The sequence below is a fragment of the Amblyraja radiata genome, chromosome 17 (assembly GCF_010909765.2).
Source record: "Amblyraja radiata isolate CabotCenter1 chromosome 17, sAmbRad1.1.pri, whole genome shotgun sequence".
NCBI lineage: Eukaryota > Metazoa > Chordata > Chondrichthyes > Rajiformes > Rajidae > Amblyraja > Amblyraja radiata.
In genome coordinates, this window is record NC_045972.1 from 46022044 (window position 1) to 46048006 (window position 25963).

General features: G+C 46.4%; 1 protein-coding gene across 11 annotated transcripts in view; it reads left to right on the plus strand.

Annotated features, from left to right (window-relative positions):
* Positions 1 to 25963, plus strand: part of znf423 (zinc finger protein 423) — a 360940-nt gene that overhangs the window by 167473 nt on the left and 167504 nt on the right. For 9 of the 11 annotated variants that reach the window (XM_033036375.1, XM_033036372.1, XM_033036373.1 and 6 more), the window contains 2 exons: positions 5829 to 9094; positions 12146 to 12230. In XM_033036375.1, coding sequence (XP_032892266.1) covers positions 5829 to 9094; positions 12146 to 12230 — 3351 coding nt within the window. The remainder of the gene's footprint in view (positions 1 to 5828; positions 9095 to 12145; positions 12231 to 25963) is intronic. The other 2 variants (XM_033036374.1, XM_033036378.1) reach the window with 1 other exon arrangement.

Below are 25963 nucleotides of genomic sequence, written 5' to 3' on the forward strand. Positions count from 1 at the left end.
GGAGAAGGCAGGAACGGGGTACTGATTGTGGATGATCAGCCATGATCACATTGAATGGTGGTGCTGGCTCGAAGGGCCAAATGGCCTACTCCTGCGCCTATTGTCTATTGTCTATTGTCCTTCATGTGATTCACCCTTCTAATATTTAAGTACATTTTCCACTTTCTAAAGGTATATATTGTTGAGCCTCGAAGATAGACACAAAAAGCTGGTGTAACTCAGCGGGACAGGCAGCATCTCTGGAGAGAAGGAATGGGTGACGTTTCGGGTGGAGACGCGTTGAGCCTCATTGTTCGTACTCCTTCTCACCCAGCATACAGCTCACGGTGGCCTGTCTCCTTTATTATCGTTACCTTTTTATGCTTATCTTTCAGTCATTTGTTCTACATCTCTCCACATCACCGTCAATATCTCTCGTTCCCCATTCCCCCGACGCTCAGTCTGACGAAGGGTCTCAAATTTTTCACACAGAGAGTGGTGAATCTGTGGAATTCTCTGCCACAGAAGGTAGTTGAGGCCAGTTCATTGGCTATATTTAAGAGGGAGTTAGATGTGGCCCTTGTGGCTAAAGGGACCAGGGGGTATGGAGAGAAGGCAGGTACAGGATACTGAGTTGGATGATCAGCCATGATCATATTGAATGGCGGTGCAGGCTCGAAGGGCCGAATGGCCTACTCCTGCACCTATTTTCTATGTCTATGTTTCTATGACCTGAAACGTCACCCATTCATTTTCTCCAGAGATGCTGCCTGTCCCGCCGAGTTACTCCAGCTTTTCGGTGTCTAAAATCTTTGCTTGAACCCAGCATCTGCAGTTCCTTTGTACACATACAAATTCCACACGCTCAGCCTTCGATGTGGCTGTACAGAAGTATGCTACGCATTGCTTCTAAGAGGTGCTCTACAGTCAAGCATGGTTGCACCCCCAGCAGCAGCAATTGTTCATGGCTGAGTTTAACTATTGCTGTGAGACTGGTAGCTGCCACCTCTGACACTAATCTACGTTGCGCTCAGATTAAGGTCAGGCTGACCAGCTGGCAGGACACTTTTTAATGAGCTCTTGCACTGGGCTGCAAATGGTCTCTTTGGATGAAGTTTCATACTGGCTTGGTTTGACATGCCTGGATAACTTAGTTATGCTGTCACTTCCAACACCTTGCCCGTACCTACAAACAATTCAATTAAAATGTAAAAATGCAGCATCGCGGTAATCAGCGGAGAAAACCCTTGCAAGGTAAATGGCGCATAATTGAGAATTTCACAAGGAGGCTTCCTCCATCGTGCCTTCACGACATCTTTGCAAGGCTTCAGATCACAAGTAGCGCAGTGTCATTTGCGCTGCCATGTTCCAGTTATCAGTAAAGTAATTAAGTAAGCATTTCATTACACATGCATGTTTTGTCACCAGAATAGGTACCGTAATCAGTGACTTGCTTGTTTTGGAAATGCATTTGTTTTGACTAATTACACGTGTCATGGGTAATTAGGTTGCAAGCAAGAATTGTATTGTCTTCATGCTTGGGAAAAAAATATAGGGTGACTAATCATTATTGCAGGAGTAATGGGGCTGAAAGAAGGTTTTGCATCAGCTGTGGCTCAGTTCAGAGTGCTCTGTGTCAAACGATTATCATTCCAAGGCCACTTAGTCGTTCAGGACAGAAAAAATAACTGTTACTTGACTATTATTACAGTGGGAAGAAGGGGAGGTGGTTCAACAGAGATGTTGCATTCGTTAGCTTTATCAGGCTGTTATCAGGCAACTGAACCATCCTACCAAAACCAGAGAGCAGTGCTGAACTACTATCTACCTCTTTGATGACCCTCGGACTATCCTTGATCAAACTTTGCTGGCTTTACCTTGCACTAAATGTTATCAGTCCGAAGAAGGGTTTCGGCCCGAAATGTCGCCTATTTCCTTCGCTCCATAGATGCTGCCGCACCCGCTGAGTTTCTCCAGCATTTTTGTCTACCAGCCTACCTTCGATTTTCCAGCATCTGCAGTTCCTTCGTAAACAGTAAATTTTTTCCCGTGGACTGTAAGTGTACTGCGCGGCTCGATTGTAATCACGTATTGTCATTCTGCTGACTGGGCAGCACGCGGCGAAAGCTTTCCACTGTACCTCGGTACACGTGACAATAAACGCAACTGAACTGAACTTTAGTCCTTTGGATGAGAAAATAAACCAACTCATTCTCTCAATTAAGAATCAATCAGTCTGAAGAAGGGTCGCGACCCGAAACGTCACCTATTCCTTCGCGCCTTAAATGCTGCCGCACCCGCTGAGTTTCTCCAGCGTTTTTGTCAACTCTCAATTAAGAATGTAATTGTTGCTTTTCGTTACATGACAATTAAACAATCTTGACTCTCATTTTAGGTTCCATTACCCCTTTTATGACAAAGTACAGTCCAATTTTGCCTGGTTATTACCACGTTGATATTTAATTATTGTTAATGCTTTTCTGCATCAAAATCTATATTTTGATGATAACCATACATGTTGTCGCGATGGGCCTAGCTTTTTCAATTGTCTACCAATCAATCAATCAGATTTATTCATCACATACGCAATAAAATCGCCTGTCAAAACCCCCCCCTCACCTGTATCAATCTATTAGCTGCCCCTCCTCTCTCCCAGCTTTCTTTTAACCCTCCCCACCACAATCAGTCTGAAGAAGGGTGAAGGTTCTCGACTCGATACGCCATCTATCCATATTCTGCAGAGATGCTACCTGCCTCGCTGAGTTACTCTGGCACTTTGAAACTTTTTTAAAAACCAACATCAGCAGTTCCTTGTATCTACACGTCAGCAACAGAAAAGGTTTGCAGATACAAGGAAGTACAGGTGCTGTTTAAGGTGAGGCGGGGGGGGGGGGGGGGGGGGGAAGATTTAACAGGGACCTGAGGGGTAACTTTTCCATGCAAAGGTTCGTGGGTGTATGGAACGAGCTGCTGAACGAGGTCGTTGAGGCAGGTACTATCGCAACATTTAAGAAACATTTAGGCAGGTACATGGATAGACAATAGACAATAGGTGCAGGAGTAGGCCATTCAGACCTTCGAGCCAGCACCGCCATTCACTGTGATCATGGCTGATCATCCACATTCATTACCCCATTCCTGCCTTCTCCCCATATCCCCTGACTCTCTCTTGAAAGCAGCCAGAGAATTGGCCTCCACTGTCTTCTGAGGCAGAGAATTCCACAGATTCACAACCCTCTGTGTGGAAAACGTTTTTCCTCATCTCCATTCTAAATGGCTTACTCCTTATTCTGAAACTGTGGCCCCTGGTTCTGGACTCCCCCAACATCGGGAACATTGGAGGGATATTGGTCAAACGCCGGCAGGTACGACTAGTGTAGATGGGACATGTTGGTCGGTGTGGGCAAGTTGTGCTGAAGGGCCTGTTTCCTCGCTGCAAGACTCTATGACACTATCAGATGCTGGAGTAGCATGGAGATGTTACCTGACCCGCTGATTATATCCTCAATTGCTGCAGTGATTATTGTGGTCATCTGAGGTAGACAAAAATGCTGGAGAAACTCAGCAGGTGAGGCAGCGTCTATGGAGCGAAGGAATAGGTGACGTTTCGGGTCAAGACCCTTCTTCAGACTAATGGAAGTCTGAAGAAGGGTCTCGACCCAAAAGGTCACCTATTCCTTCGCTCCTTAGATGCTGCCTCACCCTCTGAGTTTCTCCAGCATTTTTGTCTACCTTCGATTTCTCCAACATCTGCAGTTCTTTCTTAAACATTGTGGTCATCTGATGTTGATCAAAGATTATCTGTCTGATCTAAGTATGTAACCACATATGTAAGTATGTGCACATACATGTCATGGTGTGAATATACAATACGTTTGGCCGCAAATGTTAAAAGCAAACATCCCTAGAAGCGGGTTTCTCAGCCGAACATTGAGAACGCATTCAAAAGACCACAAGCTCGATGCTGCTGTGCTTGAACAAGCTTATTTCGGAGGATTAGTACTTTTTAATTACCTTAATCCACTCTAAAGTGTTTGTTACATTCTGTTGAATGCTAGATTCTGTTAGCAAGAATGGTTTCCAATTGCAAGGGATAGCGTGCTTTTCTAAATTAGCAAAAATGTGTTTTTTTAATCTGAAATAAACTTGCGTGGTACATTTGTTAAAACTACTGAAGAATCCTGCAATGTGATGCCATCAGCGAGACTATTATAAACTAAAGGTCAAACTATGCTGCTGCTCAAATCGTTGGGGAACACTCGGATAATATTTTCAAACAGTCTTGAAAGAGTATTTGTTGTGTTCCTTGGTATTTGCTGTACTTATGCATATAAAACGTTGTGATCAGATAGCAGTTTACATTGCATTGAAATGTATCTGTTTGATATTTAAAATGAAGGCCAAGTCACTTCCCTGCACACAATATAGGCGGCACAGTTGCTGGTAGAGCTGCTGCCTCACAGCGCCAAAGATCAGGGTTCGTTCTGGCCTCCGGTGCTGTCTGTGGAGTCTGCATGTCCTTCCCAGTGACCGCATGAGTTTCCTCCCACATACCAACGACGTGCGGGTTTATAGGCTAATCGGCCCTCTGTAAATTGGCCCGAGTGTGTAGGGAGTGGATGAGAAAGTGGGAAAACATAGAACTAGTGTGTGAACGGGTGATCGATGGTCGGCGTGGACTCAACGGGTCCAAAGGCTGGTTTTCATGCTGTATATCTAAACTAAAGGTAACTAAACTTGGCATTGCATGTCATATCACCGTAACCAACTATAGAAATAGAGAACTGCAGATGCTCGTTTATACCATAGATAGACACAAAATGTTGGAGTAACCCAAAAAGGATGGGTGATGTTTCGGGCCAGAACTCTTCTTCAGACTGCTACCCATACAGTGTGAAGAAGTGTCCTGACCCGAAATGTCACTTATCCTTGTTCTCCAGGGATGCTGCCTGATACGTTGAGTTACTCTGGCACTTTGTGTCTACCTTAACCAATTGCTTGTGCTTTGAGAATATGGTTAGCAACCAAAACTTTGTGGTGCCATCCTTAACCAATGTCAGATTGGAAGCTTGTTGAACAGAAGCCAATATTTTTTCCTGATGCATGAAGGATTGGAAACTACGGCATTAGGAATAGCATTGAGATCTGGTCACCTCTGCATGGTCATCTTCATACGTGGGATATAAATATTGTATTAGATTCAGCCCTATAACAAATTATTTGTCAAGGCATAACTAACAAATTTTTTTTCAAAACTTGGCACCCCAACATATTTATTTAGTTATTAGTTTAGTGACACAGCACAGAAACAGGCCCTTCGGCCCACCGAGTCCGTGCCGACCAGCGATCCCCACACATTTACACTATCCTATGCACCCTGGGGACAATTTACAATTTTACCGAAGCCAATGAACCTACAAGCCTGTAAGTCTTTGGAGTGTTGGAGGAAACCGGAGCAGCCGGAGAAAGCCCACACAGGTCACGGGGGGAACGTACAAACTCCGTACAGACAGCACCCGTAGTCAGGATGTGACCCGGGTCTCTGGTGCTGTGAGGCAGCTACTCTACCGCTGCGCCATCCTTAACCAATGTCAGTTTAGGAGGGTAATGAACAGAACTCAATATGTTTTGGAGTGCTGCTCTATACATTTATATATTACTTCCTTATAATACACCCTCTATATAAAACATATGTATTATTTGATGCTATTTACTTTTTATTTGTTTGAGCTTTCATACATTTGTAAGAGCAGTTAGTCTTCTGATGTAATAAAATTCCATGTTCCCGAAATAATTAGTCCTTCTTTTTCAATTGGGGGTTAAATTGTTCTCCTGCTGTTCTTTTGCAGATGGCGATGATGACCCCCAGGTTTCCTGGATAGCTTCATCTCCCTCCAGCAAGGATGTGGCTTCGCCGTCTCAGATGTTGGGCGAGGGCTGTGATCTGGGCCTGGTAGATGAAGAAGGAGGTACCGGCCTGCCGTACCCCTGCCAATTCTGCGACAAGTCCTTCAGCCGACTGAGTTACCTCAAGCGGCACGAGCAGATCCACAGCGACAAGCTCCCCTTCAAGTGCACCTTCTGCAGCCGCCTGTTCAAGCACAAGCGCAGCCGGGACCGCCACATCAAACTCCACACCGGGGACAAGAAGTACCACTGCCACGAGTGCGAGGCTGCCTTCTCCCGCAGCGACCACCTCAAGATCCACCTGAAGACCCACAGCTCCAGCAAGCCCTTCAAGTGCACCGTGTGCAAGCGTGGCTTCTCCTCCACCAGCTCCCTGCAGAGCCACATGCAGGCCCACAAGAAAAACAAGGAGCACGAGGCCAAGCTGGAGAAGGACCTGAAGAAGGAGGATGTCGTCTGCGACTATTGCGACGAGACGTTCAACCAGGCGGAAGACTTGGACAAGCACATGGCCTCCAACCACCCGCAGATTTGTGAGAAAGCCGAGCTGCAGTGCATCCACTGCCCCGAGGTGTTTGCTGAAGAGACGGCGTTGATCAATCACATTGACCTCGCCCACAGGAATAAGAAGCACAAGTGCCCAATGTGCCCGGAACAGTTCCCCACCGTGGAGGACGTCTATTGTCACTTGGATAGCCATCGACAACCGGATTCCAGCAACCACAGCATCAGCCCCGACCCTGCGACGGGCAGTGCGGCCTCCATGAGCAGCACCACCCCGGACTCTAGCGCTTCGGTAGAACGCGGCTCCACGCCCGATTCAACCCTCAAACCGTCCAGAAACCAGAGGAAGCCTTCGGGATCGTTGGAGAGAGACAGCAGGCAGAACTCCTGGTCACCAAAAGTCACCTACAGCTGCCCGTATTGCTCCAAGCGCGATTTCAGTAGTTTGGCTGTCTTAGAAATTCATTTAAAAACCATTCACTCGACTAAACCTCAGCAAAGCCACACGTGCCAGTTCTGCCTTGATTCTCTACCAACTTTGTACAATTTAAACGAGCACGTCCGCAAGGTGCACAAAAATAATGTTTTCCCAGTGATGCAGTTCACCAGTGCGTCCACGTTTCACTGCAACTACTGCCCGGAGATGTTCGCCGAACTGAACAGCTTGCAGGAACACATACGAGTGTCTCACTGTGTCCCCAACGCCATCCCCCAAGATGGGAACCACACTTTCTTCTGCTCCCACTGCTCGCTGGGCTTCCTGACCGAGTCTTCGCTGACTGAACACATCCAGCAATCCCACTGCAACGTGGGCAACACCAAGCTGGAGTCGCCTGTCCTGCAGGCCAGCCAGTCTTTCATGGAGGTGTACTCCTGCCCTTACTGCACAAACTCGCCCATCTTTGGCACCATCCTCAAGCTCACCAAGCACATCAAGGAAAACCACAAGAACATCCCGCTGGCAAACAGTGGGCGGAAATCCAAGTCGGAGCAGAGCCCGGTTTCTTCAGACGCCGAGGTGTCTTCCCCAAAGAGGCAGAGATTGTCGGCCAGTGCCCCTTCGCTCTCCAACGGCGAGTACCCGTGCAACCAGTGTGATCTCAAGTTCACCTCGTTCGAGAGCTTCCAAAGCCATCTGAAGTCCCACTTGGAGATTCTTCTCCGGAAGCAGTCGTGCCCACAGTGCAAGGAGGACTTTGACTCGCAGGACAGCCTTCTGCAGCATCTGACGGTGCATTACATGACCACCTCGACTCACTACGTGTGCGAGAGCTGCGACAAGCAGTTCTCCTCGGTGGACGACCTGCAGAAGCACCTGCTGGACATGCACACCTTTGTGCTCTATCACTGTACCCTGTGCCAGGAGGTGTTCGACTCCAAGGTGTCCATCCAGGTGCACCTGGCCGTCAAGCACAGCAACGAGAAGAAGATGTACCGCTGCACGGCCTGCAACTGGGACTTCCGCAAGGAGGCCGACCTGCAGCTGCACGTCAAGCACAGCCACCTGGGCAGCCCGGCCAAGGGGCGCAAGTGCATCTTCTGTGGCGACACGTTCAGCACCGAGGTGGAGCTGCAGTGCCACATCACCACACACAGCAAGAAGTACAACTGCAAGTTCTGCAGCAAGGCCTTCCACGCCATCATCCTGCTGGAGAAACACCTGCGGGAGAAGCACTGCGTGTTTGACAGCAGCGGCGCGCAGAACGGCACGGCCAACGGCATTGTCCCCTCCTGCCCCAAGAGGGTGGAGGCCGACCTGCAGAACATCCTGATGAAGACTCAGGAGGCGCTGAACAGCCACGAAGCCAGCGAGGACGACATCGACGCCTCGGAGCCCATGTACGGCTGCGATATCTGCGGCGCGGCCTACACCATGGAGGTGCTGCTGCAGAACCACCGGCTGAGGGACCACAACATCCGGCCGGGCGACGACGACTGCTCGCGGAAGAAGGCTGAGTTCATCACGGGCAACCACAAGTGCAACGTGTGCGCCAGGACTTTCTTCTCGGAGAGCGGCCTGCGCGAGCACATGCAGACGCACCGCGGGCCGGCCAAGCACTACATGTGCCCCATCTGTGGCGAGCGCTTCCCCTCGCTGCTCACCCTGACCGAGCACAAGGTGACGCACAGCAAGAGCCTGGACACGGGCACCTGCCGCATCTGCAAGATGCCGCTGCAGAGCGAGGAGGAGTTCATCGAGCACTGCCAGATGCACCCGGACCTGAGGAACTCGCTGACCGGGTTCCGCTGCGTGGTCTGCATGCAGACCGTCACCTCGACGCTTGAGCTGAAGATCCACGGCACCTTCCACATGCAGAAGGTGTCGTCGGCCAACTCAGCCTCGTCGTCTCCCAGCAACCAGCCTCCCCCTCACCACCACCGGGCATACAAGTGCGCGCTCTGCCTGAAGGAGTTCAGGAGCAAACAGGACTTGGTCAAGCTCGACATCAACGGCTTGCCTTACGGCTTGTGCGCGGCCTGCATGAACCGCAGCACCAACGGGCAGCCCGCCAACGCCGCGGTGGTGGTGCAGCCGCAGCAGGAGGTCGCCGAGAGAGCCAGCGCCGGCCTTCGCTGCCCCGACTGCGCGGTTAAGTTCGAAACCATGGAGGACCTTGAGAGCCACATCCAGATAGACCACAGAGAAATGACACCAGAGACCAGTAGCCAGAAAAAGTCATCTCAAGCATCACCTGCTCCCAGGGTAAGAACATTGAGTATAGAAGCTGGGATGTAATGTTAAAATTGTACAAGGCATTAGTGAGGCCAATTCTGGAGTATGGTGTACAATTCTGGTCGCCAAATTATAGGAAAGATGTCAACAAAATAGAGAGAGTACAGAGGAGATTTACTAGAAAGTTGCCTGGGTTTCAGCACCTAAGTTACAGAGAAAGGTTGAACAAGATAGGTCTTTATTCTTTGGAGCGCAGAAGGTTAAGGGGGGACTTGATAGAGGTCTTTAAAATGATGAGAGGGATAGACAGAGTTGACGTGGATAAGCTTTTTCCATTGAGAGTAGGGAAGATTCAAACAAGAGGACATGATTTGAGAATTAAGGGACAAAAGTTTAGGTGTAACATGAGGGGGAACTTCTTTACTCAGAGAGTGGTAGCTGTGTGGAATGAGCTTCCAGTGGAATTGGTGGAGGCAGGTTCGATTTTATCATTTAAAAATAAATTGGATAGGTATATGGACGGGAAAGGAATGGAGGGTTATGGTCTGAGTGCAGGTAGATGGGACTAGGTGAGAGTAAGTGTTCGTCACGGACTAGAAGGGCTGAGATGGCCTGTTTCCGTGCTGTAATTGTCATATGGTTACTCAATCAATCAATCAATCAATCAATCAATCAATCAATCAATCAATCAGATTTATTCATCACATACACAATAAAATCGCCTGTCAAAACACCCCCTCACCTGTATCAATCTATTAGCTGCCTCGCTTTGTCCTGCCCCTCCTCTCTCCCAGCATTCTTTCACCCCCCCCCCCCCCTCCCACAATAGACAATAGGTGCAGGAGTAGGCCATTCAGCCCTTCGAGCCAGCACCATCATTCAATGTGGCTGATCATCCACAATCAGTACCCCGTTCCTGCCTTCTCCCCATATCCCCTGACTCCGCTATTTTTAAGAGCCCTATCTAGTTCCCTCTTGAAAGCATCCAGAGAACCTGCCTCCACCGCCCTCTGAGGCAGAGAATTCCACAGACTCACCAGTCTGTGTGAGAAAAAGTGTTTCCTCGTCTCCGTTCTAAATGGCGTACTCCTTATTCTTAAAAAGGACTATCATGACAGGCAGCCAAGAGGTTGATTAAAGAATTAATCAAATTCCTATGAGGCAGAGAATTAGTTTATCCTGTCACGTGTACCAAGGTACAGTAAGATGCTGTGTAGTATTAACCCGACATAAAAACCTTAGGCTTATTACGCTTCCAATATTATGCAAAATCTTACGCCTCCAATATTAAAATAAAATGTAATTTAGAGATACAGCGGGTAAACAGGCCCACCAAGTCCGCACCGACCAGCGATCCCCGCACACTAATACCATCCTTACACCCACTAGGGACAATTTTACATTTACACCAAGCCAACTAACTTACAAATATGTACGTCTTTGGAGTGTGGGGGGAAAGCGAAGATCTGGGAGAAAACCCACGCTGGTCATGGGAAGATCGTACCAACTGCGTAGAGACAGCGCCCGTAGTCAGGATTGATACCCGGGTGTTTGGGCGGTCGGTGTGAGGCAGCAAATCTACCGCTGCTCCACCGTGCCTCCCAGCTATTGTTCAGGAGGAATGTTCAGGTTTAGGTTGGTTATTGTCACGTGTACTGAGGTAACCGTGAAAAGCTTTGTTTTGCATCCATACAGGGCGGCACGGTGGCGCAGTGGTAGAACTGCTGCCTCGTAGCGCCAGAGACCCGGGTTCGATCCTGTCCTCGGGTGCTGTCTGTGTGGACTTTGCACATTTTCTCTGTGACCTCATGGGTTTTCTCCGGGTGCTCCGGTTTCCTCCCACATTCCAAAGACGTGCAGGAGATTAATTGGCTTCTGTAAATTGTCCCCATTGTGTAGGATGTGAATTTGGGATCACATAGAACTAGTGTGAACGGGTGATCGATGGTTTGCATGGACTCGATGGGCCAAAGGGCCTGTTTCCATGCTATATCTCGAATCTAAATTAAATCAGATAGTACTATACATAAATACAATCAAGTCAAACTCAAATACAATAGATAGAGCAAAGGGGAAGGTACAGGGTGCAGAATATAGTTCTCAGCATTGTAGGTCAGGTCAGGTCAGGTCGGGGGGAGTTCCCCCCGCCACGGGTACCATGTCATCCCGTGCTACCTGCTCCAGGGTCGGATAGTTGGCGACTAAACCGTCTCCCCCACCTGGTTTGCCAGGTGAGGAGGGGGCTGTGGACCACCAGCAGGACCAAAAACAAGACCTGCCAAAGGGCGGATGAGGTTCTAGCGAGCCAGCGGCCATCCACACTTCAGTAGAAGTTGCGCTGACTGTCGTACATAGCGTTGTAAGGAATGAAGAAAAACATGAAATATAATTCTTCCCTCTCCTTGCTTCTCAAAAGAGAAGTTGTGAATAATAAACTGTAGCGCAATGTCCACAATGGGGTAGAGGTGAATGGGACAGTACCATAGCTTATGGGTGGGCCGTTCAGAAGCCTGATAACAGAGGGGAAGAAGCTGTTCCTGAGTCTGGTGGTGCGCTCTTTCAAGCTTCTGCAACTTCTGCTGAACGGGAGTGGGGGGAAGAATGAGAAGTAGAATGAGAAGCAGGGAGAAGTATATAAACATGTAAATATAATAAACCTTAATATTTGTTTATTCATTAGGTTGTGTCGTGTCCACTTTATAGACACATAAAGATTTCAGTGTGGAGCCACGTTGATTAGAATTGCTAATTACATTTTCAATTCATTTAAGTTGTTTTATACAGAGTGCAGAATATCACGCATTGCTTCCAGTGCCAAAGTCCAATAAATGCAATCAAGTCAAACTCGTACAATAGGGATATATCAAAGGGGACGATACAGAATGCCGAATATAGTTCTCAGCATTGTAGCGCACCAGTTCCAGAGACAAAGTCCAATGTCCGCAATGGGGTTAGAGGTGAATCGGACAGTACGCTAGAATTTTCAATTCACATAAGTTGTTTCATATCACTTAAATATACAGTATAATTTAGAAGAGCACAGCAAATGATAATTTCTTTCACCTTATCATTGTTGGACAGAAGAAGACCTACCAGTGCATAAAGTGCCAGATGACTTTTGAGACCGAACGGGAAATACAGATCCATGTTGCAAATCACATGATTGGTAAGAACAACGTATTTTTATTTCATTCATTTTGAGATCATTTGATATTTTTTTTCCTTTCAAAGGATATGTCGGGTCGGATCAATGAATCAGCTCAATTCTTGAAGAGTTGCAGGTAACCTTTGCATTGTGGTTTGCCATCGTCTTCTTCTTGAGAATGAAACATAAATAAACCAAAGGAATAGTTAGATCTCAAGCCGGGTGTTGAGCAGCCAGGTTGTTGTCTGTGTTGGCGTCAATGTCTGCCAGGCCCTGACACAGCTCCATTTGGTGGGTGGTAGAGCGGGCACCCAGAGATGACATGGTTGGCTGTCTGTTGTTCTGCTCCGCATTCACAGGCTGGGCTCTGGCGGAGGGAGCCCCCATCTCCACACGCTGGCGTTGAAACGCCCAACTCCAGTACCAAGCCTGTTGAGCTTGTGATGACAGATATAGATGTTCTGTGGCTGCTGCTTCAGGTGGAGTTGGGATTATCTGGGGCAATGGAGCTCCGCAAACGTTTACTTTTGCTGAACTTGTCTTTTTCAGAGCTTGTGATTGCGTGGGTGCAGCTAGTAGGTCAGGCTACTTCAAATTGGCAATGTTATGCTGTTGTACACGTCTGGTCTGTGTCTGGGAATGGGAGGTCTTTAAATCCTCGTCTCCGTTCCTGTTTTGCCTTCAGGAGTCTGGTGGATGTCCTTGTTCATTTATTCTGTTCCTATTTCCACTGAGCAGAGATACAACCAGAGCGGAAGCTCATGTGGAAACGTTTTCTGAAACCAGTTAGAGTCATAGAGTGACACAGCGTGGAAACAGGCCCTTCGACCCAACTTGCCCACTCCAGCCAATCAATCAATCAATCAATCAATCAATCAATCAACCTTTATTGTCATCTTGCAAAGCAACAGTTGTACAGTGCAAAATGAGAAGACGTTTCCCAGGGAATACCGGAGCATCGCACATGAAACTTAAACATTTCACACATAATAACAATAAAAACTATCCAGTCCCTGATGAAACAGTATAAATAGTTAAAAGCAGGTAAAAACAGCAACATTAAAATACAGTAAAACCAAAATCATTCAAATGTCCAGGGCAGCTGATTTGAGTGGCCAGTGCCAGAGTTATTAAAATGTCAGTGCAAAGCCGCAGAATCAGGTGACTGTGAGTACAGAGTGACTGTTTAGCAGCCTCACAGCCTGTGGCAGGAAGCTGTTTAGCAGTCTTGTAGTCCGGGCTTTGATGCTACGGTATCTCTTGCCTGATGGCAGGAGATCCAGGTGTATGTGGAGGGGGTGCAGTTTGTCCTTAGCTATTCTCAGAGCTTTTTTCAGACAGCGGCTCTGGAACAGTTCTGTACCGAGTGTAGGGAGACGCCAATGATCCTCTCTGCTCCCCTCACTACCCTCTGCAGAGCCTTCCTGTCCGAGCAGTTGCAGGTGGAGTACCAGGTGTTTATGCAGTACGTGAGTACAGACTCCACCGTGCCCCTGTAGAAAGTCCCAGCTAACAATTCCTCCATAAACTCTAGCGATATACATATCCCACACCAGCAACGTTGCCATCTTTGTTACAATGCGTGAAAACAGAAGTAAATACAACTACAATCAAAATGATCAATTAATTTGGAGCGGCACGGTGGCGCAGCAGTAGAGTTACTGCCTCACAGCACCAGAGACCCGGGTTCCATCCCGACTGTGGGCGATGTCTGTACGGAGTTTGTACGTTTTCCCCGTGACCGTGTGGGTTTTCACCGGGTGCTCTGGTTTCCTCCCACACTCCAACGACGTGCAAGTTTGTGGGTTAATTGGCTTCGGAAAAAATAGTAAATTGTCTCTCGTGTGTGGGGGAGAACTAGTGTACGGGTTGATCGATGGTTGGCCCGACCTTAGTGAGCCAAAGGACCTGTTTCCGCGCTGCATCTCGAATGTCTAATGTTTGAAGCTAATTTTAAAGGCTGAACATAAATGTGTGGATGAAACTCGATAGTTATCAACTTGGAAAGCCACTAGCATGTATTCCCATTTTTGGCCGTGGTGAGTTTGTAATCTCCACTGGGAAACTGGTAGAAGCACTATACCTAACTGGCTGTTGTGTTTAAAGGCCAGGCAAAGGGAGAATATCAAATCATTATCTTGGAGGATGTTGGTTTATTCATTGTGGGCAGGCCATTCGGCCCAAATTGCCAATGCCGACCAACCTGCCCCTCCTACACTAATTCCATCTTGCCTGCGGTTGACCCATATCCCTTTAAACCTTCAGAAAGGAGATGAGGAGGAACTTCCTTAGTCAAAGGCTGGTGAATCTGTGGAATTCATTGCCACGGATGGCAGTGGAGGCCAAGTCAATGGGTATATTTAAGGCGGAGATTGATAGATTCTTGATTAGTGCGGGTGTCAGAAGTTATGGGGAGAAGGCAGGAGAATGGGGTTGAGAGGGAGAGGTAGATCAGCCATGGCAGAGTAGACGATGGGCCGAATGGCCTAATTCTGCTCTGAGAACTCATGAACTTGGGAGATGATTTTTTTTTTGGCCGCCACAAGTGACAGGTGGTATTACCTTGCGTTCATCTGGATATCTTTAATACCTTTGAGTTCCACCGGGAGTTTTGTGCTACTTCAGTTCTATTTATAGCGTGGGTTTGGCAACAGGGACAGGGGTGTCCCAGTGGAAATTTTCCATTTCTTTGTTTTAATAATAGATTGAACATGTAGGATTGAAGCCACAAAGAGTGGAGTATCATTGAAGATGCGTTATTCCTGAGTGTGCATGCCTACTCAACTGGTTCACAAAGCAACAAGGGTCTTTTAATGATCATCAGTGCTTCAGGATGTCACCCTTCCAATGCACCCCCTTCCCCAATACATCACCCCTAGGTTGTGCATAGCTATGTTGATCAGTAGTTTAGTTTAGTGTTACAGTGTGGATAAGGCCCTTCAGCCCACCGAGTCTGTGCCGACCACCTGTAGACCGGTTCTATCCGACATGCTAGGGACAATATACAAACGCCAATTAACCTACAAACCTGCATATAGGCACAAAATGCTGGAGTAGCTCAGCGGGATAGGCAGCATCTCTGGAGAAAAGGGATGGGTGACGTTTTTGGGTCGAGACCCTTCTTCAGGCAGAGATTCGGGGGAGAAGGGGAGACTGGAGATATGGAAGGGCAAGGTATGAAAAATGACAGATCAAAGGAGACGATGATCAGGGAAATGTAGAATGGTTCATTGTTGTCTGAGGGGAAGGTGACAACGAGGCGTACAAACAGTAAATTTAATCAGGAGGAGAGTGATACTAGTCGGAGAACTAGGGTGGGGGAGGGACGGAGAGAGAGGGAAAGCAAGGGTTACTTGAAGGGAAATCAGTGTTCATACCACTGGGGTGTAAGTTGCCCAAGCAAAATATGAGGTGCTGTTCCTCCAATGTGCGCTGGGCCTCACTCTGACAATGGAGGAGGCCCAGGACAGAAAGGTCAGTGTACGAATGGGAGGGGGAGTTAATGTGTTTAGCAACCGGGAGATCGCGTGGCCCAGGCGGACTGAGCGGAGGATCCTTCCTGAAACGACACTCATACATTTTTTTCCAGAGATGCTGCCTGACCCGCTGAGTTACTCCAGTACTTTGTCTATCTGTGGTAGTTTTAGTAGCTTTTCATGGAGTGGCGTCTTACTTGCTACTAAATAACCTTCCTGTCACTGAGAATTCTCGTTAAGGTGTATAGAATGTTATTTATTAAGATTTTAACTATTGTTGAAGATTATTGACAGGGGCAGCAAGGTAGCGCAGCGGTAGAGTTGCTGCCTTACAATTCTCCAGCTTGCAGCACCGGAGACACGGGTTTGATCCCGACTACGGGCGCTGTCTGTACGGAGTTTGTACGATCTCCCTGTGACCTGCGTGGGTTTTCTCCGACATCTTCTGTTTCATCCCACGCTCCAAAGACGTACAGGTTATTTGGCTTGGTGTAAATGTAAATTGTCCCTAGTGTGTGTAGGATATTGTTAATATGCAGGAATTGTTGGTCGGCGCGGACTCGGTGGGCTGAAGGGCCTGTTTCCGCGCTGTATATCTAAACTAAACTATAAATAATTACCTTTTTTACTGAGTCCCATTTTCTTTTCTTGTTTTGTTCTCTGCCGTTGTTTAGCATTGAATTAATTATTCTAAATTGCTCTTCTTGGGGGAGAATCTGCATGCCTCATTAGGAGTTCTTCAATCTGAGATGCACGGATCTCTTGCAGAGAGCGGGTTGCTCAAATGGATTTCTAATCACTGCGAGTTTGGGTGTAAAAGACCAGAGAAAGTCTGTGGGCAAATTAAGTGTGATAAATGGCTGATCATTTGCCAGTGGCTTCAAAGTCCAGAGCATCATGTACGCAGTGAGAATAGACACCAAGTGCTGGAGTAACTCAGCGGGTCAGGCAGCATCTCTGGAGAACATGGATCGGTGACGTTTCCAGAGTGCTGGAGTAACCTAGCGTGTAGAATGATCCATGCCACGCATTTCATTTACATTTAGAAAATAATTTTACTTTTGCGTAGACGAGAAGCGGGGTTATTAATAAATCCAACAGGGGTACAGAGCATATAGAAATATAGAAAATAGGTGCAGGAGGAGGCCATTCGGCCCTTCGAGCCAGCACCGCCATTCATTGTGATCATGGCTGATCGTCCCCTATCAATAACCCGTGCCTGCCTTCTCCCCATATCCCTTGAAACTACTAGCCCCTAGAGCTCTATCTAACTCTCTCTTAAATCCATCCAGTGACTTGGCCTCCACTGCCCTCTGTGGCAGGGAATTCCATAAATTCACAACTCTCTGGGTGAAAATGTTTTTTCTCACCTCAGTCTTAAATGACCTCCCCTTTATTCTAAGACTGTGGCCCCTGGTTCTGGACTCACCCAACATTGGGAACATTTTTCCTGCATCTAGCTTGTCCAGTCCTTTTATAATGTTGTATGTTTCTATAAGATCCCCCTCATCCTTCTAAACTCCAGTGAATACAAGCCTAGTCTTTTCAATCTTTCCTCATATGACAGTCCCGCCATCCCAGGGATCAATCCCGTGAACCTACGCTGCACTGCCTCAATCACAAGGATGTCCTTTCTCAAATTAGGACATCTTAATTTGAGGAGCACCATCTTTGCCCACCAGGGTGGTAAGGACATGAAGTGAACTTCCACAAGAGGTAACCGAGTCAAATAGCATTGATCCATTTAAAGAGATATTGGATAAGTATTTCTGGGAGATTGGAGTTGAAAGCCATGTTAACAAGATTAGATGATTGCGGTGAGGAGATGCCGATCGATTGTCTGTTTATCTGCAGTAGAGTCAATGGATCTCAAAATCACGTCCTTAACATGCTGAATACAAAGGATGCTTGTGTCTGGGGCATTGCCAGCGTAAGCATCAGAATTTGCCTAATGTGCAGAAGGCATTCGGGGACTGCACCAAGCCGATTAAAACATGGAGAGTTATTTCTGAACAATATGATATTTTTTTTGTACGTAGTGTCCAGGTTCCGCCCTGCCCCCTCTGTCATTTCCTGTTATGTTGAATTAGCCTCCAGCAGGAAACTGGTATCATTCAAGCTGGGAATGCTCTGACTTTGGGCAACGTCACCAATGTAGGAACCTCCCCCTGTCTGCATCTCGAGGGAATAACTTTGATCAGGGGCTGGACTGGGCTAGATAGACCGAGCCCTTGTCATTAAAGTAAGTAAAAGTAAAGTAAGTTAGATTATTAGCCAAGTACTCACATACAAGGAATTTGCCTTGGTGCTCCGCCCACAAGTAACAACATGACATACAGTGACAGTTTCGAATGACTCAGAAAACACTAAACATTAATAATAATAAAACATTCATGATAAAACACCATTGATCAAGCATGACAAAATGTCAGAGACAGAATGTTTCACTGTGAACAATTCGTCTCCACATCTACAGGTCAAGTTGGGAGTCATAGTCACAGAGTCATAGAGTGACACAGCGTGGAGACAGGCCCTTTGGCCCGACTAGCCCATACCGGCCGACATGTCTCATCTACACTAGTCCCACCTGCCCGCGTTTGGCCCATATCCCTCCAACCCATCCTATCCATGTACCTGTCTAACTGTTTCTTAAAAGTTGTGATGGTCCCTGCCTCAACTACCTCCTCTGGCAGCTCGTTCCATTTATCCACCACCCTTTGCGTGAAAATCTTACCCCTCAATACCTATCAAATCTTCCCCCCCTCACCTTAAACCTATGTCCTCTGGTTCTTGATTTCCCTACTCTGGGAGTATTTAGATTATTGTAGAGATACAATAATCACGTGCCCTCAGGAACCAGGCCCTTTGGCCCACCGATCAGCGATCCCCGCACACTAACATTATTCTACACACACTAGAGACAATTTACAATTAGACCAAGCCAATTAACCTACCATCCTGTATGTCTGGAGTGTGGGAGGAAATTGGAGATCCCTGAGGAATTGGAGAAACCTGCGCAGGTCACAGGGAGAACGTACAAACTCCGTACAGACAGCACACGTGGTCAGGATCGATCCCGGATCACTGGCACTGTGAGGCAGCAACTCTACCGCTGCGCCACCGTGCCGCGTGAAAGTGATACCTTATACCCGCTTGGTTGCTTATAGCTCCAGTCAGGTCTCGACCCGAAACGTCACCCACTCCTTGGCGCATTGAATGGCGGTGCTGGCTCGAAGGGCCGAATGGCCTACTCCTGCACCTATTGTTTAGTGTCTATTATTAACCAATACTATAATAACAATCATTTTGAAGAAGGGTCTCAACCTGGAACATCATCCATTATTCCTTCTCTGCAGAGATGCTGCCTGTCCTGCTGAGTTACTCCAGCATTTTGTGGGGTCTATCTTCACTAGAAAAATTCTGTGTTGATACGTAACCTGTGATGTCAAAGATTTTAAATTTTATTTTACTGAATGCAGCAAAATCTATCACAGTGTTTGGATAGGTACACGGATAGGACAGGTTTAGAGGGATATGGGGCAAATGCAGGCAGGTGGGACGAGTGTAGATGGGGCATGTTGGTCGGTGTGGGCAAGTTGGGCCGAAGGGCCTGTTTCCACGATGCCTGACTATGAATCTGTCAGACTTATTGATTTTGAGAAATACATGGCTAATGTTTAAATATATATTTGTGTTGAAGAACATTGCAGTTGAGTATTACAAATATGTACTGCTTCTAATATTCTGTGGGTCATCATAGCAGTGTAGATATAAAAAACAGAAGGAAAGAATTCTAGTACCTGTATAAAGAATAGTTGGAATATAGATATCAAAGATAGAGAATATATCGGAATCGGAAGCCCTTCAGTCATCTACTTGTGATTTGACAGAGACACTATACTGATACTTGTAACCACAACATATACGTAAAATTAAATAGATATAATAATAAAATTGATATATAAGATACCAGCATCTGCATTATTTGTGACTCGTAGAGTTCTGAAGTCATATAGCATGGAAACAGGCCCTTCGGCCCAACATGCCCACACCGACCAACATGTCCCATCTACACTAGTTCCACGTGCCTGTGTTTGGCCCATACTCCTTCAAAACTGTCCTACTATCCATGTACTGTCTAATTGTTTCTTAAACATTGCAATTGTCCCTGCCTCAATTACCTCCTCTGGCAGCTCGTTCCATACACCCACCACCCTTTGTGTGAAAAAGTTACCCCTCAGATTCCTATAAAATCTTTCCCCCCTTCACCTTAAACCTATGTCCTCTGGTCCTCGATTCCCCCACTCTGGGCAAGAGGCTCTGTGGATCTACCCGACCTATTCCTCTCATGATTTTATACACCTTGATATATTAAGGACGGCACAGTGGCGTAGCGGTAGAGTTGCTGCTTTACAGAGCTTGCAGCTCCGGAAACCCGGGTTCAATCTTCGGGTTCCTCCCACACTCCAAAGACCTACAGGTTTGTAGGTTAATTGGTTCGGTCCAAGTGTAAATTTCACCCAAGTGTGTGTGTAGGGTAGTGTTAGTGTGCGGGGATCGCTTGTCGGCGCGGACTCGGTGGGCCGAAGGGCCTGTTTCTGTGCTGTATCTCTAAAAAATAAAATTAAATTAAAAAATTATATTTTTGTTGTATTCTGCTCAGTTAAGAAGTGGGATTTAATGCACTGGTTATTGTGGATTTAAATTGATTTTTTTTCTCCGTTTGAATTTTCCTGATTTTTCTTGAATCGATGTGAGATTATCAGTTGGTAGTATTTATTTCTGGTGCGCTTGGTAACCATATTCTAATCATAAACCCCTTCCACTTGGCAAAGACAAAGTGAATCTTTACTTTGAGTGCAATGTCCTTTGTTCAAACCAGAAGCTCATACCTGTCACAAAATCATTTCTTTATCATAAAAATATGACCTCTCAAACCCCTGTCATATTGAAATTACAGCACCATCTGTTACAGTATTTTCTGCATCGGGTGGAGATAGCATGTATTGTGTGTGTGTGTGTGTGTAGTTCTGGTCACGAGCTGTGCTGTACATAAATGCAGTTTTGACAATTTCAGAACCACAAATTATAATTTAAATTAATTAACGTTCATGGCTAAGTGAGCAGCCTGCGTGGATAAAGATCATCTCTCCTCTCAGAAGAAGATATATAGCATTTACTAAACACAGGAAACCTTTTCAACGTCTCTTTGTATATGACAATTTTGAAGGTTAGAAAGATACACTGGAAAATTGTTACCTCCAAATATTGCAGGCATGTAGACCAACAAAATGTAGACAAGGAATCTGAGGTAGACACAGAATGCTGGAGTAACTCAGCGGGACGGGCAGCGTCTCTGGAGAGAAGGAATGGGTGGCGTTTCGGGTCGAGGTCCTTCTTCAGACAAGAAGATCTTTCTTCAAACTCCACACAGGCAGCACCCGAGGTCAGGATTGAACCCGGGTCTCTGATGCAGTGTGTCAGAGGCTCTACCAACTGCGCCATCATGTCGCCCGTTACTGATTATGGTTAATTGTGTAACTTTCCATTTGTGCACCCAAATTTAGTAAAACTCGTGTTTCTTATTGGGAAAATGTTTAAATTGTAGCGTTCATCCCTCTCCTCCTCCTGTACCTAGAAAGTAATAGAAAGTAAAGTAATGAAAGGTCCAAACACCCATAGGCGACGGGTGGTATATACCAGGGTTATCGATAAAACTTAAACCCATGATTCTCAATAAAAGTTTAATGGATCATTTAACATTTCTAGAATGTTTGTTACCTTTCAAAAGTATCTTAGAAAATGTTTCAGAAGTATTTAGTGCTTGGACTTTTAACTATTTGTCTGATAGGTAGATCCTTAGCGCCCAACATAAAGTATTTTGTGGTTTAGTTGAATCATACGAGTGTAGATATCTGATACACTGGGATAAACAGTGACCATTTTGCCTGTATATTACAATTTCTGAGCTGGGAAATATATGCTGACTACGGGATTTATCAAAGCATCTCCATTAGGTATTTGAAATTGCATCACTGTGCTCCGTCTCTTTAAATGCCAATTATTTTTCAACCTTTTATGTCTGAACAATATAAAATTGAACAGGGACAGCTTAATCATCCTTTCTTTCCTCCTTGTAGTGCAACTCCTGCTGAGCCCTTTTCAGGTCAGAATGTGTTGGGCGCAGGGGGGCAGAGCTGTCGACAACTGCAGCTCGGAATAAAATTCCTTAATCTTTTACTTGCCAGTGGTCATCCTAAGCAGCGTTAAACGTGGCTTTTTAAAAATTGCTACCTGCCTGCCTCTGAGAAGCGTCCCGGAATACATTGAAAGGAAAATCAGCCATTTGCAAGGCAGCCTAACATCGCTAAACGCCGGTGTGCCACGGGGGTTAATGGAAGCGAGCAATTCTACGGGAAAGCATGGGGTATGCTCCTGGATTCATTCACTCATGGCTGGAGAGTGAAGCGTCCTGCATCAGTCTCCACTGGCTCTGTGGCGTTGGCACAGGTCCGACAGAGGGAGGGGGAAAAAAACTCTTCACCCAATGGAGTTTAGGAAGGAACTGCAGATGCTGGAAAATCGATGGTAGACAAAAGTGCTGGAGAAACTCAGCGGGTGCAGCAGCATCTATGCAGCGAAGGAAATAGGCAACGTTTTGGGCCGAAATGTCACGCATTCCTTCTCTCCAGAGATGCTGCCTGTCCAGCTGAGTTACTCCAGCATTTTGTGTCTATCTTCGGTTTAAACCAGCATCTGCAGCTCCTTCCTACTTAGAACTAGTGTGGATGGGTGATTGCTAGCACAGACTAGTAGGTCGAAGGGCCTGTCCCCATACATTTCTTTGTATTTAGTTTAGTTTAGTTTGCTGCCACATGTACTGAGGTGAAAGGCTTTTGTTGCGTGCTATCCAGTCAGCAGAAAGACAATACTTGATTATAATCGAGCCGTTCACAGTGTACAGATACACAGTGGCGGACTGGGTCTAAAAATATTGGTTGGCAGGAGACAGAGGGGGCCCACTTGATATAGGGGGCCCACTTCATCAGGGGCCCACTTGCCATAGGGCAAGCTGACACCCTGGCCAGTCCGCCACTGCAGATACATGATAAAGGGAATAACGTTTAGTGCAACATAAAGTCCAGTAAAGTCTGATTAAAGATAGCCCAAGGGTCTTCTGTGAGGTAGATGGTAGTTCATGACCCCTCTCTGGTTTGTGGTGGGAATGATTCAATAGCTTGATAACAGCTGGGACGAAACTGTCCCTGAATCTGGAGGTGTGCGTTTTCACACATCTGTACCTCTTGCCTGATGGGAGAGGGGAGAAGAGGGAGTGACCAAAGATCCTATAGCAGAGCAAGATAGACCACTCCTGCTAAATGCAATGGGCTGACGTGTAGTACGCAACGGAGCGGAACGTGGGCCTTTTTTTCATCCATTTCAGTAACCCGACCCGACTCGCAGTGTAATCAACGTTGCGGGGGAACAGTTTGTGTTAATAAATTAACATTCTGGAAATGAGGAGAAGATTTTTACCAAATAACTTTTATTTGTACAAGGATGTTTCCGTAACCGGCTTCCGTCTTCCGTCTCCGCACTAGTATCTTTGCTCCACTATGATGGGATCTTTGGTGCGGAGACGGAAGCCGGTTACGGAAATTGGGCTGAAAATTACCCATGAATCTGCCCATGGCCGTACTACTTCTTTTTCGTCGAGTGATCTATCTTGCTCGCTATAGGATCTTTGGGAGTGACCAGGGTGAGACTGGTCCTTGATTCTGCTGCTGGCCTTGCCGAGGCAGCGTGAGGTATAAATGAAATCAATGAAAGGGAGGTTGGTTTGTGTGATGGTCTGGGCTGCGTCGACGAATCGCTGCAATTTTATACAGTCCTGGAAGGAGCTGTTCCCAAACCATGCTGTGATGCATCCCGATAAAATGCTTTCCACTGCGCATGAGTAACTTCTTAAATGGACTCTTTGTAACTCGTTCTCTCCTAGCCCACAGCTAGCAATGGCCTGTTTCCTTTAGCATTGTTATTTTTTTGCATATATTTTATTAATTTGTTCTGTATCTACATCACCGTCTATATCTCTCGTTTCACTTTCCCTCGACTCTTAGTCTGAAGAAGAGTCTCGACCCGAAACGTCACCTATTCATTCTCTCCAGATATGCTGCCTGTCCCTCTGCCTTTCTCCAGCTTTTTGTGCCTATCTTCTTAAATGGAAACACAAAATTGCAGAGAAAGGGATTTCTTCAGGGTTGTGATAAGAGCTAATGTTGGATAGCCTTGGCCTAGTTATAAATAAATGAAGGCTTGTCAAATATGAGAAGGTGGGAAATAATTACTCTGAGGAGCCATTAGCTGATACAGGACTCACCCTTCCATCAGCAGGGATTTCTCACTGGCCTCGGCAGGAATAGGTCGAGTAACGCACAGTCTTTTGCCCAGAGTAGGGGAATCGAGAACCAGAGGTCATGGGTTGAAGGTGAGGGGGGTGGGGGGGACGACAGATTTAATGGGAACCTGAGGGGTAGCTTTTTCACACAAAGGGTGGTGGGTGTATGGAACGATAGTTGAGGCTGGGACTATCACAATGTTTAAGAAACATTTGGACAAGTGCATGGATAGAATGGGTTTAGAGGGATAAGGGCCAAACGCAGGCAGGTGGGACTAGTGTAGATGGGACATGTTGGTCGGTGTGGGCAAGTTGGGCCGAAGGGCCTGTTTCCACACTGTATGACTGTTCAAGGACGTGCAAAGTATCAGATAAGCACAGAATATGCTGGAAACATCTAGAAGATCAGGCAGCACCTGTGGAAAGATTAATGATTGATGCTTCAGCTCCTGACTAAATGTCTGTGTAGGAAAGAACTGCAGATGCTGGTTTAAATCTAAGGTAGACACAAAATGCCGGAGCAACTCAGCGGGAGGCAGCATCTAGAGAGAAGGAATGGGTGGTGTTTTGGTATCCTGTCTGAGTAGTCTGGAATGTTAACTCTGTTTCCACAGATGCTGCTTGACCTGTTGAGTGCTTTTGGTACTTTCTGTTTTTATTTGAGATTTCCTGCCTATGTAGTTTTTTGATCTTTGTTTGATAAATACACATCTGTTCTCAATGCGTTATCCAAAGGTGAATTTAGCTGGATAGACTCTCCTAAAAGGGAAATATATAATAGTAATGCAGAAATGTATATAGAGATGAAGTTGATAATAGACAATAGACAATAGGTGCAGGAGTAGGCTATTTGGCCCTTCGAGCCAGCACCGCCATTCAATGTGATCATGGCTGATCATCCCCAATCAGTACCCCGTTCCTGCCTTCTCCCCATATCCCTTGACTCCGCTCTCTTTAAGAGCCCTATCTAGCTCTTTCTTGAAAGCATCCAGAGAACCTGCCTCCACCACCCTCTTTGAGGCAGAGAATTCCACAGACTCACAGCTCTCTGTGTGAAAAAGTGTTTCCTCATCTCTGTTCTAAATGGATTACCCCTTTTTTCTTAATGTTCCATATGCATTTCAAGTGTACTTCAAAGTAGAGTCATAGATATTCTGAAGGTAGACATAAAATGCTGGAGTGACTCAGCGGGACAGGCAGCTTCTCTGGAGAGATGGAATGGGTGACGTTTCGGGTCGAGACCCTTCTACAGACGTAGATATTCGTAGACATCATCATTGATATTCCTTTCCTTTGAACAAAGCAATGTTGATTAAATAAACTACAACAATAATCCGTTCAGAAATTAAAATTCAGCCAATTTATTAACCTTCTTGAGGTTGACACGCCAGCGTTGTACTAAAGGAGAACTGTATTGTCAGTGCGGCAATTTTAATTAATCTTTCATGTCAATTCTCTCCCAGTCCACTTGTTCAAGCTGATGTAAGGCCCTCTGTCACTTTTAAAAGAACAAGAAGCTTTTCTGACGTACTAATTAACGTACCGATATCGATATATACCTTCAAAGACATTGGACGTTCGATATAGAAGTCCTTAAAATTGCAGGAAGACCCCAGTTTACATAGAACAGTACCACTCAAGAACTCAATAGACACTAGATGTTTGAGTAACGAAGGCAAGTTAGGCTGCTGAGTTTGGTTTAGTTTAGAGATACAGCACAGAAACAGGGCCTTCAGACCACTGAGTCCACTCCGACCAGCGATCCCCGCTCATTAACGCTACCCTACACACACTAGGGGCAATTTACACATTTACCAAACATTTAGCTAAAGAAGAGTTTCAACTCGAAACGTTGCCTATTTCCTTCGCTCCATAGATGC